We start from the raw sequence: 19,131 nt of genomic DNA on the forward strand, positions 1-19,131 counted from the left end.
ATTATATCTCAAGTTTCAACTAAATGTTTTAGGAAATAGTGTAGTTCCCCAAACGGGTAATTATTCCACAACTATGAACACTCAAGTGCAGAAACACAGCTCATAGATAGACTTTGGTGCATCAAATCATATCACTGGTAAATGGTAATGTGAAATTATTAAATACCTACATATTTAATTCTGAGAATTTGATGGTTCACATTGCTGATGGGTCTTTATCAAAAGTTGTAGGAATAGGATCCATAACTTGCTGAAAACTTGAGCTCTCTCAGTACCTAACATGTAACTCGCTATATGTTAGCAAACCTGCCAAGGATTTGAATTTTGTCACTCATTTCTTCTCAAATCGTTGTTAATTTCAGGATTTAGAATCAGGGAAAATAATACTAACTTCGAGGGGAATACAAAGGTTTTGCTCATATCATACATAACGTTGACAGCACAGCACTTCTCTGCAGTCTCTTAATCACTAATTTTCTTTCATTCCAAGGCTCAATAAACATTTCTGGATCACATGAAAGAATAACATACTGAAAGAATTACAGCTGCTCACCTTATATTCAATTGAAAGTATAATTTGGGCCTAAAATGACATCGAGATTCCAAAATTGGAAAGAACCAGAACAGCTCTTCCATCTATCAATAAACATATGTATACTGAGAGGATGAAAACACCTATCCTATGCTTACAATGGTATAGATTCAACTTTATTGTAAGCTACATCCTTGGCTTTCTTATGGGAACCGTGTTTTGATTTGTGTGATTTCCTTTTCTTTGCAGTGGTGTTTTCGTTAGTGTGATCTTTCTCCTCGATGACGCCATTTTCTTTGTCTGGAATATCAATTTCAGACAGCAATGCCTTTGATTCTAACTGTTGAGTTTGTGGTTCAATGACTGACATTCCTGATAGAACGTAGTCTAACAAAAATGTGCTTCTAACAAGTCTGTCTATCCTGGCGAAGTGTCTCTGACTATAGGGGATAAGACCTTCAAGAAGTTCACCAATTCCTTTAATCTGAAATTTTGCATAAAAAATGCCCGTCAAACATGAATTTTCCCCCCTCCAAAACTTGTAAATGACGTACTATATGACAGAAACATCGTAAGAAATGTAATTAACACAAGCCAAAGTCCTTGCAAAATAAATAATATGATGATGATACAGAGGCAAAAATCCCTTGATGCTGGTGTAAAACTGTTAAACTAATGAATAATACTTTTAATTTAAATATTTATTTTCCAAAATCAACAATTGAATAAGTATATCCTATATAAAATTCAATTTACATCAGTTAATCATATTATATAAAAACATGCTTTCACCCTACTGCCAAGATGCAGTCAGTTTATATCAAATCGTGCATCAACAGCCAAAAAATATTATCTGTTACTGTGGCAACTATCATATTTATTTCTTATAGATACAATCTGACCAGCAATAAACACAATCCATATCAAACACAGCATATGCAGCTCTCAGTAAAATCAGCAAACATGGGAATCTAAAACTATATTCAGTAATCAGCCCAAGTATTGCAGTCATTATTCATCCCAATATGCAAGAAATGCATGATCAGTTTCACAAAGCTTAAAGAAGTGTTAAAAAAATGGGACCTGAACAATATCTGTTGGAGGGAAGATATTGAAAACTCTGAAAAGCACAAACTGTGCAACATAACAAAGCTTTGGTTTTGTATTCCACTCTCGAACATAGCTAAATAAGGTCCGGAGCTCTTCACTGTCCAATGCCTTGAGTGCTTGGTCAATTTGATTTTCAGCCCCTCCCTTCCTGCAGAAAAATCAGTCAAGGGAATGCCAACAAGATTCAAACAACAAAAATAGAAAAATGCTAACCTGCAAAGTCCTGCAAATAACTCATAAAGCCTATGGGGTCTGCGCAATTTAAATGCAAGTTGGATTGCTTGAGTATAGTTAGCATCTGAGACAGCATTTTCGAGCTCTTGACCTTTCAAAACTTCCTCTTCCTGCATCAACATGAGGAATCAGAATACGCACAAGTGAATTGGGAGAGTTATTTCTTTTACAAAGTATCCTAAAAATTACATATATGCAATGGATAATATATCTGGAGTTTGGAACAAGGTTGAGAATTGAGATTCTTATGGACAATAAAAATTGTGGTAGATTTTCTATTTACAGATATCCTTATTTCCATATTTGCAACAAGGTTGAGATTCTTGAAAAAAAATGAATATAATGCTCAAATTTTTGACAATTAATCAACTTCTTATAATGTTAACAGACATGTTTCATACACTTGAATTCCAAGATGTGAGAGATCTTGGTCCAACAAATAAAATAGCAATATGTAACATGGATGGAACAATTGTAGCCTGAATCGTAGTCATCATTATATCATGGACAACCATGAAACATGGCCTTTGATTTAACCTCAGGGATATGTGGGCACCAAAAACATATGATCAGCTTAACTGACCTCTTTACGGAAAGCTTCTTCTTTGTCTTCTGCAGTAGAATCAAACCATAAGTTGACAACAGCATCACTGCCACCAGTAGCGAGCATTTCTGTTTTCCTGCCTACAGCCAAGGCCCAAACCTGTAGGCCAAATTTTGTTAGCAAAAGAAAAGGGCAAAGAAACATGAACTCTACCACGTGTCTGGGAAAATTTATTAATGGAATTGAAAACAAATAGTTCAATAGCAATTTTGGAAAAAGTCAATAAAACATGACATCTTGGTATACAACATTCCAGAATCTATCTGATAACTTAAGCAAACTAACTAATTCTTAAGATTCAAACCAGCTGAAGTCTTGAACAATCTTGACAGTTAATCAAAATCACTCAAACAAGTGATGATCATCTATATTATATGTGCTATCCTTGGGAGCAAGACGATAACCAAAAATCACCACTGCCAAATTATTATCTACATCCTTTAACAAAACAAATAATTTCAAAAAAAAGAGTAGGATTCAAACTCTCTAGGGTTCAGAAATAATGGGTGATCAAGGAAAGCATAATTTGAATGTTAAGCAGTCAGCACTGCATGGTAGCATTTATTAAATTTTCGGGCCAAGGGCTAAATAGGCCCAAGCATAATCTTCTTAAAGATAATAAAAGATTCAAAACTCCACTTCAAAGAAATTAAGCATGCAGCATATTTGAACCACAATTTTCCAGGCATGTATATATAGAAATAAAAAAATATTATGACATTCAAGATTAAAAAAAATCAAAAGAAAATGAGGAGCATAATTAAGGATCAATGGTTACCTTGTCTTCATGCTGATCATGTGTGGCAACACATTCATTAGTTTTTACGGTCCACAGCTTGACTAAACCATCAGCACCTGAAATATTGAGTGTTAATCACACATCGATCAAACTGCTAGAAATGAAAAAAATAATGAGCTACAAATAGCCTCTTACCACATGACACGATTTGTGTCCCACGAGTAACAAACAACGCTCTTAGTACACTTGAAGTGTGTCCTTCAAATGTCTTCAAACATGAACCATCGGATATAGCCCATATTCTTATTGTCTTATCACCAGATGCTGTTACAACACATTGATCAACAGGAGAAAATTCTACAGACCAGATTCCTCTTTTGTGCCCTTTAAATACAACTACTGATACAAGATCTGGAAGTCTCCAAACACAAGCCGTGCGATCCTGATTGGATACAGATAATAAATAAATAATAGTTAACTACTGAAAATTCTATAATTATTCAAAAAAAAGAAACGGTGAAAGAGAGAAGCCAGTGTCAGTACTCAGTAGTCTCACTCAGGACAAAACCATAGTAAGAAATAGACAACTAAGATGAAAATATTTCTTTTAAATAATTAGATAAGTTGATTTAAAAGGCCCAAGAAAGCAGCAGGTCATACATAATACCAACCTGAGAACCACTACATACTAAACTATCATTAGGAGCAACAGCTATAGAATTGATATCTTTGTCATGAGCTGCGACAACCGCTTTTGCTTTTAAATTTGTTGGCTCTGTCATATTGTCTGAGAGACCATCCATACTCCACACCTTAAGAGTATGATCACTGATCAACATTGACAAAGATTGATCAGAAATAAATCTGAATAGTATCATCCAAAAGCTAGCAAGTTTATGACCAAAGGATTCAACAGCAAACACTTTAACAAATTAAAACATTCAGTTCATATAAAAGAAAGAACAGGGAAGTCAAATTCTATGTTCGGGGTAAATGATCCCTTGGTAGCAGAATATCTTGCTGAGAGATAAATGCAGATACCTAGCATAGTTGAGTGAAGAACATAGAAAGGGAAGATACTCAAGATTAAAGTCAGCACAAAGTTTATTATATCAATGTTATTGCAGAGACAAGCTGAGGTCAATTCAATAAAACTAGTAACCAAATGAAATTTGCAGGAATTTCCACTTCCATTACCTTTAACCAAACTAGACAACACCACATATAAGTTCGACCATGACATTACTAATATGTAAAATCACATTATCACTGTTGCAGAACAGTGAAACAGACCACAATCAACCTTAACAGCAAAAGGTTCTCAAAAATGCTGTTATCATATCTACTCGAACAATTATCATAATTGGAGCTAAATTGAATGCTATCTTGAAAATCAATATAATAGCAGTGATAGTGATATAACTTACTCACTGCCTCCTTTGTAACATTATATCACTTGAGAATAGATTTAACCCCTAGGCCTAACTCATCTCTCGTTACAATTTTTATGTTCTTTTTAAGTTTATACTTTATAGTAATTGTTTTGTGGCATTAATAGAGTGCATAAGAACAGCCAAGATAAAGGAATTAAAAATGAAGGATAAAAATAGTATCAAATGCGTCAATACAAACCTGCTACCACTAACAAAGAAGTCTCGCTTTCTTTTTGAAAAGGCAATGGCTCCAACAGCTCCCATGTGACCTATACCAACTCCGACGCAACTTGTACTTTCTGAATCCCACAACCTAACCTATACAGCAAGCCGACATTTGTCATGTAATTTCTGATTCCTATACATAAGACTTCAATACATTGCACTATTAGCATACTATGAACTTGATAGAGATAACACATTGAACTGGTGCACCACAAGCATTAATTCCCATAGAAGAAAATCCAAAGTATTAAATGACACCAAAGAGGAAAAAACTTACACTGTTGTCTTTACTTCCAGTTACAATCAGTGTTCTCCCAGAACTTGAAACACAGGTGTCAAGGCACAGAACAATTTCAGTATGTCCAGATAAGACATAGGAACATGACATAGATGCAAGGTCATAAACCCGAACCTGCAAAGATTCAATGGAGTATTACATTAAAAACCTAAACCTTAAACACTACTCTTGGTGGACGCAAATCCATACAAATTGAAGGGTGGTGAATCAAGGGCTGAACTTTTCACACTCATCAATCATCCAAATCCCAATAACTGGAGTGTCAATGTTTACTTTTAATTTTTTGATGATATCTGTACACATTTAATTTGACAAACTGTAATAGTACAAGATAAAAAAAAATAGGACATTTAGTTTGTTTGTGTGATACTATGCAAATCGTTGCACCATACAATTGACTGTGATTTTATTTTATTTTTCTTTTAACTAGTACAAAAAATTAGGACATATAGTTTGCCTGTATAGTATTATGCAAGTCTTTGAAACAAATTAGTGATTAAGGATCCAATTTTATTCCTTTTTCCTGTTCTTATTCTTACCTTTTTCAATGATACTAGATTCACTAAGAACTAAGATTTAAGAAGGTATGATTAGAAAATATTTGAATTAATATAGAACATGTTGATTGCCTTATCTATATAGAAGATTATGAAATACTGTAAAAAGTTATGGTGACGACAACACCATAATTAGAAATGGAAATTCCAAAAGCACTTCTCACTCTATGCCTTTCAAATGAAAAACCAGCTAAAAAACCATTAAGCTTTTCACATGTCATCACTCACCAAAGCAAAAGCATAAATAAGACCATGACAACATCTTATCATCGTGAATATCTTAGAGATGAATACACCTCATTGCCTTTGTGAATTGAAGAATTCCAAAATGGTCTTATTTCAAAAGTTGAGGAAATCAATTACAAAATGAAAAATATCTACAAATGGAATCTACCGACCAAATATTCTTATCCATAAAAAATTCTAGAAAAACTCATGTTTGGTTTCCATTTTCATTTTTTATTCCATTTTCTGTTTAGAATTTTAATTACAAAAGCACCACATTGTTTTCACTGTTTCCTATTTTCAGTGTTTTACACAAAAAACTATGAAAGCAATAAAAAGTTATTTTCAGGGAATGCATAGCATTATTTTCAATCCATATAAAAAGAGAAATGGATCATGAAAAATGCTGTATTCAGCACTAGGTAGTAAGTACGTTTATTTCAAGAACAAACTAAATCAATATTTGAGTGAAGTGACAAGGACGAACACTGCAAAAATAATCAACTAAATGAAAACAATATCCAGCAGTAGCCTTTTTCAGTATTGATATGTTCAAATTAATTGGTTTGTAAAAAAAAATAACATTCCACTTGAATCACAACAGTTTCAGATTTCTGGATTAAATACAAATTTTCGTACCTGTTCAAGATTTGTAGCAAGAGCAAGGAACTTTTCATCATCCCCAATAAACTTCATGTCTATAACTTCTTCATTATATCCCACAAGTCTTTTGGTTAGAGTTAATTTTAACAATTCTTCAGTGTATTCAAGAGTGTAATACAAAAACTGCTGATCTGCAGTCACACAAAGCAATTCTTGTTTTGAGGTGACCATAACAGCAGAAGTAAAACCCCTTTGTGAGCCATCCTCATCTATGCTAGCTGTAACATCTGAAGCCTTTTGCTCAAATATGCAAACTGCACTGTTAACAAAAAAAAACTAATGAGGGAATGCACAGCAACAAATATTTTATTGTTATAGAGTATTTACATCATATTTCAGAGTGTCAGATTATTTACAAGCTGCCTCCATTAGAATCAATACCCAATGACAAAATTAAATCCAAGCTTTAAACTCTCCTAGCATACCCGCCTAAAAACATTTACTCTACTATTATTAACTAAGTCTAACTAGGGCATAATGATATTGAATTCAAAATATCAACTAACAAAAAATCCGTATATATTACCTTTCAGAACACCATATGCGCACAATTCCCCGTTCACCAACTGTAACGAAATATAAAGCTTGGGAACTAGCATGCTTTTTTGCATTTTTCCGATATGAATCCAGAGATGAAGCAAAAGGATTCCCAGCACCAATTACACAAACAGCTTCAACGGCCTCATTTGTGATGACAGTCTTCTTATTGCTATAATCATGAAGATCCCACACACTTACAACCTACCAATAAAAATTCACACTAGTTTGTCAATTTAGTAGACTTCATTTGTTACAACTTCGGCATACTAATTAAAATCTCTTCCAGATAAATCATGCAGCATGTAATGTATGGTCCGTCTCACTTGAAATTAAAAATAATAATAATAATAATAATAATAATAATAAATAAATAAATGTTAAAAGCACTTAATATTCAGGAGTTTTTAAAACTTCAATTATGCTGCTTAAGTCCCAAAGAAAAGTGAAGAAACTTACACAAAATCCAAAAGGGAATAAATAAATAAAAGAGAATAAAGAATAAGCTCATGATGCAGAACTAGTATCAAGGGTAAATTAACAAGAAAAAAAGGTAAGACAGAGCCTTATAGAGCCTGCCTTATCTCTTCCAGCACTAAGCAATGTCCATCCATCTTCAGATACTGCCATTGAAGTCACTGCTGAACGATGATTATCTAGTGATGCAATGCAGTTCTTTCTCTTGGTCTTGGAGATATCCCAAACCTTTACAGTTGCATGATCACCACCATCATCACTCCCAGAAAAAAGCTGCAGGCACCAACCTCATCATAATCAGTTAAACATATGAAGAAAGTTGGAATCATTAATCAACACTTTGCAATGGCTGAAAACAACAAATGGGGTAACAATAAAAAAATTTCAAATTTGCATTAAAAGGATTAGAAACAAACAGTCCTATCAATTGTGTAATTTGAAGGTTATTAAATTAAACCCTTCCCCCTTCTGATGTTCAGTTAACTTCCATCTTCTTGTACTTCAACAATCATGAATAGTAATATAAAATTGGTAGAAAACATACCCAAATGAAAAGGTCATATTACATCACCATTAATCAAACTTGCATTCCCCCACTCCCAGCCATCATTCATCACTCTACTCAGTATACTGAATGGTCAAAATATCAAAAACTTGATAGTCCATACCACATGCCGTGTCGTTTTAGACTTTACCATCAGAAAAATTAGGAGGGTAAGTTTGCCCCTTTTTCAATTAAAGTCAGATTTTAAAACGTGGCTAAAATAACAACAATCTGTGATTGTCATTTAATCCGCTCTGTATGAACCCATCAATTAGTTAACACTACTATTACAAAAATATACACTGTCATAGTGCGAAAAACTAAAAGTACGAAGTTTGAGACTCACGAGCTGTTTCTCCGGGTCCGGATGGAACATAACACAAGAAACAACTCCACCATGACCTTTAAAGAAATGAGTGCAGTAGCCACCATCCACATCCCAGACAAGGACTTTCCTATCAGCTCCCCCGGTAGCCAGTAACCCCCCAGAAGGGTGACACGACATACACATCACAGGACCTTCATGACCCTACACCAGTGCCATCATTCATACAATATCAGTAACATTAACCTTACACAATTGAATCTAAATTTGATAAACCTAATTATTATTATATAAAATTGAGCTACCTTCCAGGAGCGGACACATTTGAGGGTGGACAGATCCCAAACTCGGATTTGGCGGCTGTGGCCGGATGAGAAGAGGAGGTTATCGTCAGGGGAGAGAGCCAATGCGGTGACGGACTCCGAGTCGCCTTGAAGGGTGGACCTGATGGATGCGTTGGCGGAATCAACGATTTTGATGGATTCGCCACATGCACATGCGATGAAGGAGCCGTCGGAGGAGACTACATAGGGGCCGCCGGTGTAGAACTGCTGTAGAGCTGGAACGCAACGGTAGTTTGATTTCAACCGAAGAGCCTCCATGCTTTCAGAAAGTAACGGACCAGGTCGCCGGAAGAAGAAGCAGCTCGCCGGAGTATTAACCAGGAAGTTGGATTAGGGTTTTTGTGAAAGAGAGGGTCCTGATTCTGAATCCGTGGCTGCAATGGGAGACTCGTTTCTCTGTCGAGTAAGGTAGGGTTATGATCCAGGGGACCAGGGTTTTTGGATTTTACTCACTTCACTTTATTTTTTATTAACTAGTTGAATTACCCGTGCCTCCCGTGCCTGGCTTACTTTTGTTATATGCTGTTTTATTAGCTTTTAAGTTTAATGTCTAAAGTCTTGTAGTGGAAATTGTGTTTAGTTATAGCGTTTTAAATTAATTATGTTGTCCAAGTGGAATTACCCATGTAAGGCACGGGTTAGTTGTGTTTAATAAAATTGTTAATCTAAATGTTGTGTTACACTATATATGTTTTTTTTAGTAAATACATCTTAACCATTGTTTTAAATATATGTGTTTTGAACATTTTTTTTTTAAAAAAAATTCAATGTGTTTTAATCTACCGTCATTTGTTTTTCCTTATTTTCTTTTTTATATTGTTTTAGTTTTTTATAATTAAAAAAATTAATTTTAGTCAACTTTTCAAGTCAATCTTATAATAATTTCGTTGACTCGTCAAATATTCTTTCCCACCACAGACCTATTCCTCCGAAAAGTCGCTCACCCAGCTTTCATTCTATTTTTACACAATCATTTCTTTCTCATTCTCCAAGAAACTCTTTCTCTAATAAAAATTGAAAATAGATGTAATGTTAAAAAAAATTTTTTTTTAATGAAATGGATTTATAAGAGGGTTCGCATAGGCCTCAAGTATCCATTCATGTTTTTTTTTTAATTTATATTTCTCTATTAATTTACTCTTGAAAATAAAATTGAAGCAACATTACTCAAAGAGAAATAAAGTGTGTTAATTTTCTTATGTTTATTTCACAAAACTGATAGTGGAGGTTTACTGTTATCCTGCGCCCCTCTGTTTACCTGACACACCCACTTCAACATCCCACAAAGCGTTAGATCTGATTCCTCATTCTTCATACCTCGTTCGTAATTGCTCATCTTTTGTCTGTCATGAGCTTTTGATTTTTCTCCTTCTGAACCTGAGTTCCGATCTCATTCGTCATGCTTCTTCGTGTATTGCGCTACACAATCGTTTCTTTGAATTCGAGGTGATTGGTGCATCCACAGGAGCTAACATCGTATTGTAATGATTCTCATGTCCTTGTTTATGTTGTTCAGATTGCATTGGATCAGGTTTCAATACGAAAGGGGCAATGCAATGGGCAAATTGCCGCAAGGTTGAGAAAGGTTAGTGGCTTTATGCTAATTATTATGTGGGATTAGCTACTTTTGATAAGTGGTCTCTTTTGAGAAATACTTTTTTGTACATTACAAACTACTTATGCGGTTCTCATTTTAACTATAATTAAGATGGTTTAAGAAGTATTACTTTTATGTCAGATAATGTATTGGTTTTGAAATTACATAATGATTCTGAAGTACTTGTAACAGTGCATCAAATTATTTCAGGAATTCTCTTTCAAATCAGTAGCTGGGGTTGCTTTGGTTTGCTTGAATCTATAGTTTTAGTAATCTCTTGATTCATTTTCAGTTTTATGATATTGCCAACCATAATGCATTCAATCTGATGGATAGATACAACTCACGTGATCTTGTTTTTAACGATGATATACAGGTAACATTCTAGAAAAGCTTTTGGCTTATGCTCAATTTCTTATTTTAACTTAGGTCATTGTCTCTGATTTTTTTTGGTTATATACACGAATTCAGCTAGTAACAAAAGAAATTTCATGTTAGAATGAATGGAATACCATGTAAATGTTTATAGTACTAAATATAAATGAATATGTAGAACTCCATAAAACTGCACCTTATGGAGTTATATTGTCAAACACTTCTTCATACACAGCATTAATTGTTGTATTAGAAGGGAGATCGTCGTGGTTTTCTATGAGGATCCTTAGCCCTTGTTTGCTTTTGACTCTTGATAGCGCCACATATAATTGTCCGTGGCTAAAAACCGGTCTTGGAAGATATAACCCAACACACCCTAGTGTTTGTCCCTGCGCTTTGTTTATCGTCATACCGAAGCAGACACATATAGGCAACTGCCGTCTCTGAAATTGGAACGGTAGATTTGTGTTATTTGTATTCATGGTCATCCTAGGAATCAGTACAGTAGATCCAGCTTTAGTCCTAGTTAGAACGGTGCACTGAATGACATGGTCTCCAAATCTCTTCACCGTCAATCTTGTTCCATTACACAATCCGTTGGACCGGTCGATATTTCTCATTAATATTACTGGGACTCCAATTTTCAAACTCAACTTATGCGGTGGCAGTCCTGAACAGTTCATCGCATTCAATACCTCGGGGGAAAATGCATCCAGCTCACTCTCAACATTGCCGTCTTCTTTGTATATTGAATCAGAGCTCAAGTATTCCCTTTCTTCTGCCGAGACCCGAGACATCATGTAATCATTGACCTTTCCAACCAGTTCAATCGTGGGGGCCAAAATGGATCTTTCCCTGAAGTATTCAGAGTTAGACATGTTACGCAACAAATCAGGGTAGGTATAATTGACCAAGTCTTCAAAACCGGTTTCTGAGTTTTTTATAAGGATTTCATCTGGTATTTGAATTTCTGATTCGCCGTTAACTGGCTGTCCGACCTTACCATCACCTATAGTCAACAGCCATTCTGAAAATTCTGCTATATCTGATGCACTTGAGCACGAAGATCCTTGCAGGAGTCTCATGTTCTTTGTCAAACAAAGAACTTCACAAAAAGGCCATAGATAGGATGAATTTATTGTTGCACTGATGACATCTTTCCTGGATGCCCTTGGAATTATAGGTAAGATTTGCCTGAAATCACCGCTCAGAACCACAACTTTTCCTCCGAACAGCAAGCTGGAGTCATATCCTGGGGTGAACCTCAAAATGTCTCTCAAGCACTTATCCAAAGCCTCGTAACACCATTTACTCATCATAGGAGCTTCGTCCCAAATGATCAGTTTCGCCTTTATCAGCAATTTAGCATGAGGGCTGTTATGCTTTATGTTGCATGTTGAATCCTCAGTTATAGGTATGGGAATCTTGAACCTGGAGTGCGCCGTCCTTCCTCCAGGCAACAACAGTGCAGCAATACCACTTGAAGCCACATTGAGAACAATATCACCTCTTGATCGAATGGATGCTGAAAGCGTTTTCCAGACAAAGGTTTTTACCCGTCCCACCGTAGCTGATGTAGGAGCTTTTTAAGATAATTTTAGTATTTTAGTAATTTTACTTATTTGTAATTGGGATCTTTTAGGATCTTAATTATTTTTTGTTAGGAACTTATTTATTTTCAATTAGGATCTTTTATTTTCAATTAGGATCTTTTAGGATATTATTTATTTTTTTATTAGGATATTCTCTTTTCCTATTTAAGCACTTGTAAGGCATAGCCTATGGGAGTTTTGATTGATAATAAAATTTAAGAGTTTTCTCTTCTTCTCTGGTGGATTCCAGTGTATTTTCTAGGGTTTTAGCGCTTGCTAATTTCCTTTCTGGTGGATTCCAGAAACCTTTTCCTTAGGATTTGCGCTTGCAATCCTAGTACGACTTCTGCTGTATCAAGTGGCATCAGAGCAGGCTTTCTCCTGTCTCTTTTCTTTGCTTGATCAACCATGGAAGATCAACCAATGACCAAAGCAGACCTGAAGGATGTTACCGCGGCTCTTACCGCGGCCCTAACTGCTATTACGCAACATATGACACAACAGATGATACAACATATGGCGACGTTCACGGCGGCTTTAACGACGCAGATCAACAATACCAACAACGGTAACCGGGGACGAGACAGGAGAGGGAAACCACATAGGTTTCCGCGCGACAACAACAACAATCGTTCCGCTATATCTTTACCTTCCCAATCTTTGCATTCACCATCCGTATCTCATCCTTATTACAGAGTTCAGTACTCAACCTCTAAAACCACCGAAACTCCACACCCCCAACCTGCTACTCCAAACCTTATCAATCCTTACCCCAACATATCACCGACTGCAGATCCAATTTCCTTACCACAACCCCTACCAAAACCTACTTCAAATTCATGTCCCTCTACAAGACCTATGTACGCAACTTCTTCGGAATCTGATTCTCAAATTTCATTTGCGCCATCCTCTGTTGTTGGCCTGGAAGATGAGGCAAAAACGTTGATGGATGATTTGTGCAGCGAGAGCGCACCAACACCAACACACTGTTCTCTTTTATCTAGATCTGATGACATCTTAGAGGTTGTACCCCATGTTATATCTGAGCCAGACACCTCTGTCAATTTGGGCATCGAGGCAGTGTTCACACCTTACAATCTAACACTTATGGTTGTGCCTCAGGTTCGATATGTCCTTGTTCCCAAGTTTGCACCCCATTTGTTTGGTAATATGCCTGAGAAAAAGGAACTGCAATCCAACTTGTCTAACTCGCAATTCAGACAATTTATTCCATGCCACTGGAAGTTGTTTCAATCACGGCTAGTTCATCCAGAAATCACACTCCTTCAATTTCATGGTGTTTGGCGAAAACAATTTGATCCTGGCATCAACAAGATGGATGCTAGTGTTTCAAAACAGGAGTCTCCACACTCTTTTCCATGTGCTTTTATTAGATATTCAACACTCACTCTCCTTGGTTTAATTTGGAAGCCTTTTGATCCTGGTATTTTGAGGCAACTGAAGTCCTTTATCGTGATGTGAACTCGAGGTCGAGTTCTTTACAAGAAGAGGAGACTGATGTAGGAGCTTTTTAAGATAATTTTAGTATTTTAGTAATTTTACTTATTTGTAATTGGGATCTTTTAGGATCTTAATTATTTTTTGTTAGGAACTTATTTATTTTCAATTAGGATCTTTTATTTTCAATTAGGATCTTTTAGGATATTATTTATTTTTTTATTAGGATATTTTCTTTTCCTATTTAAGCACTTGTAAGGCATAGCCTATGGGAGTTTTGATTGATAATAAAATTTAAGAGTTTTCTCTTCTTCTCTGGTGGATTCCAGTGTATTTTCTAGGGTTTTAGCGCTTGCTAATTTCCTTTCTGGTGGATTCCAGAAACCTTTTCCTTAGGATTTGCGCTTGCAATCCTTAGGATTCCAGACACTTGATACAGCGGAAGTCGTACTAGGATTGCAAGCGCAAATCCTAAGGAAAAGGTTTATGGAATCCACCAGAAAGGAAATTAGCAAGCGCTAAAACCCTAGAAAACACACTGGAATCCACCAGAGAAGAAGAGAAAACTCTTAAATTTTATTATCAATCAAAACTCCCATAGGCTATGCCTTACAAGTGCTTAAATAGGAAAAGAAAATATCCTAATAAAAAAATAAATAATATCCTAAAAGATCCTAATTGAAAATAAAAGATCCTAATTGAAAATAAATAAGTTCCTAACAAAAAATAATTAAGATCCTAAAAGATCCCAATTACAAATAAGTAAAATTACTAAAATACTAAAATTATCTTAAAAAGCTCCTACATCAGTAGCCATACAGGAAGAAAAATCCACCTTTGTTTCCATAGACGGCGTTAATTATTTTGTCATACGCATGCCTTTGTTCGTTAGTTATTGAGGAGAGCCATTGGTCCAAGTATTCACTCATTTCATTCCTGTCGTAATTCAACTCCTCTACAATCAGTCTTTGTCCAACGTCTTCGACAACAATGTCTGAAGGATAAGGCATGGAAACAAAATTGTGCAGGCTCCTGCCATTGTTTTGTAGCATGTTCTCAATCTCAGCGAGCGCCAGGTTTTTTTTTCTGATCATATGTTAGATTCAGTCCTGCAGACAGATAAATTAGATGAGTTTGGCAGGTTATCCGCAATTTAGAATGATCCAAAATGAAGGAGGCTTACTGATGACCCTATTTTAGTAGTGTTTTTAGGGTCATTTCTTTGCTTGTTTTGAGTCTTTTTGTTGAGTCTCATGTAGTGTTTCATGCATTCTCATGCATTTTTATTCTTTTCTTTAGTTTTTATTTCGTTTTGGTAATTTGGTAGTTTTATAGGTAGTTTTCTTGCATTTTAAGTAAAGTTTAGGACTTGCATGGTTTTGTTGTGTTTTATGAGGGACTTCTTGTGCTAATGAGCTCTTGGAGCTTCTAGAATCTTCCTTGTCTTGTTGGTTAGGTTTGGAGTGCAGAAACTGAAGGAGAAGGAAGGCCAAGAAGCATGGAATTGATGAAGAACATAAAGAGAATTGAAAAGAGGAGTTTCAGAAGCCAAAAAGTCATTTTCAGGCGAGCTAGAGCGCCTAGGCGCTGGGAATGGGCGCCTAGGCGCCAATAGGGTCAGAGAGCATGTTTTTCAACATGCAATTGGCGCTCAGGCGCTCTGAATTGGCGCCTGAGCGCCCAGTTTCGTTCATTTTGCCTATAAATAAGGCTTAGGCCAATTTCTTTGATACATTTTGTCATTTCACTCATTTTTGATCAAGTTTTGAGAGCTGAGGAGAGCTTTGGGACCAAGGGAGGTTTCCAACTTGTATTTCTTCTTAGGTTTTCTTTACATTTCCTTTATGAATTCACTAGCCATGAGTGGCTAGTTCTCTTTTTGCTTTGGGTTAAGAGATTCTATGAAGTTTTAGTTTGTTAAATCCTATCTCTATGCATGAGTCTTGATTCAATCTTGTATTTCAATTCCTTATTGCATGTTTAGCTTTGGTGCACCTTTGCTATAGGCTAGATTATAATAGAATGGAAATTTGTTATGATTTAGGGACATGAATTGGAATAGATCCTTCTATACTTGCTTCTAGGAATAGAGTGAGGGTAGGGTTTTGTTGGCCTGAATAATTATGCTATCATACCTCTTATGAATGATTAAGTACGCAAGGAATTGGGCTTAACTTTCAATTTGAGAGAATTACTTTTATGAGGAATCAACTAGTAAGTACATAGGCTATAACAACAAGAGTGGAATCAAGGATTCACATGCATAGGATAGGTGGACTAAAATGGATTAGATGATCAAACACCCAAGGCAATTTCCCATCATTTGTTATTTACATCATTATCAACATTGCTCTCTTGCAAAACTTTTGTCACAATCACCCAAAACCAATTTCTGAATTGTACTGTTTTAAGAACTTGCAAACTCTAGGCTTAAATCAATAATTCTCACTCACAATCCCTGTGGTTCGATAATTTAAAACCCGGAGGTATTCGTGCACTTGCGAATTGACCAACAAGTTTTTGGCGCCGTTGCCGGGGATTGTTTGTGGTTTTCGGTTTAAGTTAAAGAGTTTGTTTGTTTGTTTTACTAAGCATTGCATTGAATAGGTGTTACTAACCTTTTCTCTGTTTTTGCGATTTCAGTTTATGCACAGTAGGCTTGGCACGGATCCATTGCTGTTTGATCCGGAGCCTGAACGTACTCTTCGCCGTCGTCGAGCCCAACAAAGGCTTGAAGCCATGGCTGCTCAAATGACGGAAGAGGAGATGCAAGCCCACATTGAAGAAAGAGTGAATGAGGCTCTTGCTCAAAGACTTCAAGAGCAAGAATTGGAGAATGTCAATCGTTCTCTCAGAGACCTCACCTCGGCTGCCATGAGCTACGATTATCCGGGCAGCATAGTTTCCCCCGATGGCACGGGAAACTTTGAGCTGAGGCCGGCATTCATCAACTTGGTGAGCCAAAATCAGTATGGTGGAGGTGCTCTTGAAGATCCTCATGCACACATGGAGCGGTTTATCCGCAATTGCAACACCTACAGAGTTCAGAATGTTTCAGCGGACACAATCCGTTTGAGTTTGTTCCCTTTTTCATTGAGGGATACTGCTGAAGAGTGGTTGAATTCACAGCCCCAAGGTAGCATTACATCTTGGGAAGACTTGGCTGAGAAGTTCACCACAAGGTTTGTTCCAAGAGCCCTCTTGAGGAAGCTCAAGAATGACATCATGACTTTTACTCAATCCACCGATGAGAATCTCTATGAAGCTTGGGAGAGGTTCAAGAAGCTCTTGAGGAGGTGTCCTCAACATAACCTTACTCAAGCTAAGCAAGTAGCAAAGTTCTATGATGGTCTCCAATATTCTTCAAGGTTTGGTTTGGATGCGGCTTCAAGTGGAGAGTTCGATGCCTTACTTCCACAAGTGGGGTATGAGTTGATTGAAAAGATGGCTATAAGAGCCATGAACTCTAGTAATGATCGCCAAGCCCGAAGAGGAGTCCTTGAGGTTGAAGCTTATGATCAACTTATGGCCTCCAACAAGCAACTCTCCAAGCAAATGAATGAGATTCAAAATCAAATGAAGACTACCAAGATTGGTAGTCGAGTTGCCAAGGTGGAGTGTGTGACTTGTGGAGGGCCACATGACAGCGAAGAATGCACAGAGACTAGACCGGAGGAGGAAGTGAAGGCCATGGGTCAAGCTCGGAATGACCCATTTTCAAATACGTACAATCCAGGATGGAGGAATCACCCTAATTTTTCTTGGAGGCAAGGTAATAATGGGCAAGGAAGTGGTTTTCAAAGACAATTTCCTAGCCAAGGATTTCAAGGCCAAAGCTCAAGACAACCTCAAGAGCGAGGAGAAGGTGAAGGTAGTGGTTCCAAGAAGAGCTTAGAAGAGTTGGTGGAAACTTTCATCAACCGGACGGAGAACAATTACAAGAATCAAGAGGCGGCTATCAAGAATCTTGAGAATCAATTTGGCCAGCTGGCCAAGCAAATAGCCGAGAGACCTCAAGGTAAATTTCCTTCCGACACTATCCCCAATCCTAAGCAAGAAAATGCCTCTGCTGTAGCCACTAGAAGTGGGAGAGTGATGAATGAATTGAAGAAAAAAACAGAGGGAGAAAAGAGAGAGGAGATAGTGGGAGGAGAAGTAGTTGTACCTATTAAGGTGAGAGAGGAAGTTGATCTTACTCCTGAAACTAGCAAGGTTCCGTTCCCTAAAGCATTGGCTAAGAAGAGCTTAGATAAAAAGTTTCAAAATTTGTTGATGTTTTCAAAAAGCTCCACATTAGTATTCCGTTTGCCGATGCTTTGGAACAAATGCCTATATATGCTAAGTTTATGAAGGATATTTTGCATAAGAGAAGAAGATTGAAGGGAGTAGATGAGACGGTGTTGATGACGGAGGAATGTAGTGCCATTTTGCAGCGGAAGATGCCTAAGAAAAGAAGGGACCCCGGAAGTTTCACTATTCCGGTGGAAATTGAAGGCATGGCGGATGTGGAAGCCTTGTGTGATCTTGGAGCGAGCATCAATTTGATGCCGCTCACCATGTTTGAGAGGCTTAACCTAGGAGAGGTTACTCCAACCATGCTTTCCTTGCAAATGGCGGATCGATCCCTCAAGACTCCATATGGGATTGTGGAGGATGTAATGGTGCGGGTGGACAAGTATGTGTTCCCCGTGGACTTTGTTGTGCTTGATATGGAGGAGGATGAGAAGATTCCTCTCATTCTTGGTCGACCTTTCTTAGCTACTGGTAGAGCTAAGATTGATGTTGACAAGGGTCACCTCATTCTCCGTGTTGGTAAGGAAAAGGTACGGTTTTCTGTTTTTAATCCTATGATTGAGACTAACCATGACAATGACTTTGTCTGTGATGTGATTAGAAGCAGGTCAAAGGTTTCAGAAGAGATCCCCAAGGTTAATGCCCAAATTGATGAGTTCCATCCGGCTCTCATCAAGCTTGTTAATGGTAACAAGTATGGGGGGTCCAAGTATGAGAACTTACATGCTCATATGGTGAAGTTTACCCAAGCTAGCACCCTTGCTAAGATTGAGGGCGTTTCAAGTGATGAAGTGAAGATTAAACTCTTCCCTCATTCTTTGACAAGGGAGGCTAGAGCTTGGTTTGATGAGCAAGAGGACATTGCCTCATGGGAGGATTTACTCCAGAGGTTTTGTGCAAGGTTTCTTCCTTGCACTTGTGGTAAGTTAATCAATGGAAAGGAATTTCCTTCCTAACACCATCGGAAGG

At 37.0% G+C, this 19,131-nt stretch overlaps 3 protein-coding genes and 1 non-coding gene across 4 annotated transcripts; 1 reads left to right on the plus strand and 3 right to left on the minus strand.

The window, feature by feature from the left end:
- Nucleotides 1-364: 364 nt before the first annotated feature.
- Nucleotides 365-9,270, minus strand: LOC130711186 (protein TORMOZ EMBRYO DEFECTIVE). The gene is made up of 14 exons (XM_057560693.1): nucleotides 8,809-9,270; nucleotides 8,525-8,707; nucleotides 7,737-7,907; nucleotides 7,147-7,361; nucleotides 6,597-6,879; nucleotides 5,155-5,289; nucleotides 4,852-4,970; nucleotides 3,891-4,047; nucleotides 3,415-3,661; nucleotides 3,259-3,335; nucleotides 2,460-2,579; nucleotides 1,856-1,986; nucleotides 1,616-1,790; nucleotides 365-1,016 (listed from the first exon to the last, which is right to left on the minus strand). Exons 1-14 carry the CDS (start codon nucleotides 9,103-9,105, stop codon nucleotides 687-689), a joined length of 2,640 nt encoding a protein of 879 aa, XP_057416676.1. The 5' UTR covers nucleotides 9,106-9,270; the 3' UTR covers nucleotides 365-686.
- Nucleotides 9,271-11,016: 1,746 nt separating this feature from the next.
- LOC130712968 (uncharacterized) lies at nucleotides 11,017-12,135 on the minus strand. Its single transcript, XM_057562778.1, has one exon. The coding sequence runs from the start codon at nucleotides 12,133-12,135 to the stop codon at nucleotides 11,017-11,019; it is 1,119 nt and encodes a 372-aa protein (XP_057418761.1).
- Nucleotides 12,136-12,589: 454 nt separating this feature from the next.
- Nucleotides 12,590-14,262, plus strand: LOC130714055 (uncharacterized). The gene has a single exon (XM_057563909.1). It carries the CDS (start codon nucleotides 12,820-12,822, stop codon nucleotides 13,891-13,893), a length of 1,074 nt encoding a protein of 357 aa, XP_057419892.1. The 5' UTR covers nucleotides 12,590-12,819; the 3' UTR covers nucleotides 13,894-14,262.
- A 2,814-nt stretch (nucleotides 14,263-17,076) lies between these two features.
- On the minus strand, nucleotides 17,077-17,183 carry LOC130716309 (small nucleolar RNA R71). Its single transcript, XR_009011928.1, has one exon. It is a non-coding gene; the product is annotated as a small nucleolar RNA R71 (small nucleolar RNA).
- Between the last annotated feature and the right edge of the window lie 1,948 nt (nucleotides 17,184-19,131).

The sequence above is a fragment of the Lotus japonicus genome, chromosome 4 (assembly GCF_012489685.1).
Source record: "Lotus japonicus ecotype B-129 chromosome 4, LjGifu_v1.2".
Lineage (NCBI taxonomy): Eukaryota > Viridiplantae > Streptophyta > Magnoliopsida > Fabales > Fabaceae > Lotus > Lotus japonicus.

What these genes read in the sequence shown, in the direction of transcription:
- LOC130711186 (XM_057560693.1), bottom strand. Translation starts at nt 9,105, where the DNA reads ATGGAGGCTCTTCGGTTGAAATCAAACTACCGTTGCGTTCCAGCTCTA. An exon ending in CGCATATGGTGTTCTGAAAG is followed by an intron (nt 6,880 to 7,146) that starts GTAATATATACG and finishes TTTTGTTAACAG; the next exon opens with TGCAGTTTGCATATTTGAGC. An exon ending in GACACAAATCGTGTCATGTG is followed by an intron (nt 3,336 to 3,414) that starts GTAAGAGGCTAT and finishes TCAATATTTCAG; the next exon opens with GTGCTGATGGTTTAGTCAAG.
- LOC130712968 (XM_057562778.1), bottom strand. Translation starts at nt 12,135, where the DNA reads ATGAGTAAATGGTGTTACGAGGCTTTGGATAAGTGCTTGAGAGACATT.
- LOC130714055 (XM_057563909.1), top strand. Translation starts at nt 12,820, where the DNA reads ATGGAAGATCAACCAATGACCAAAGCAGACCTGAAGGATGTTACCGCG.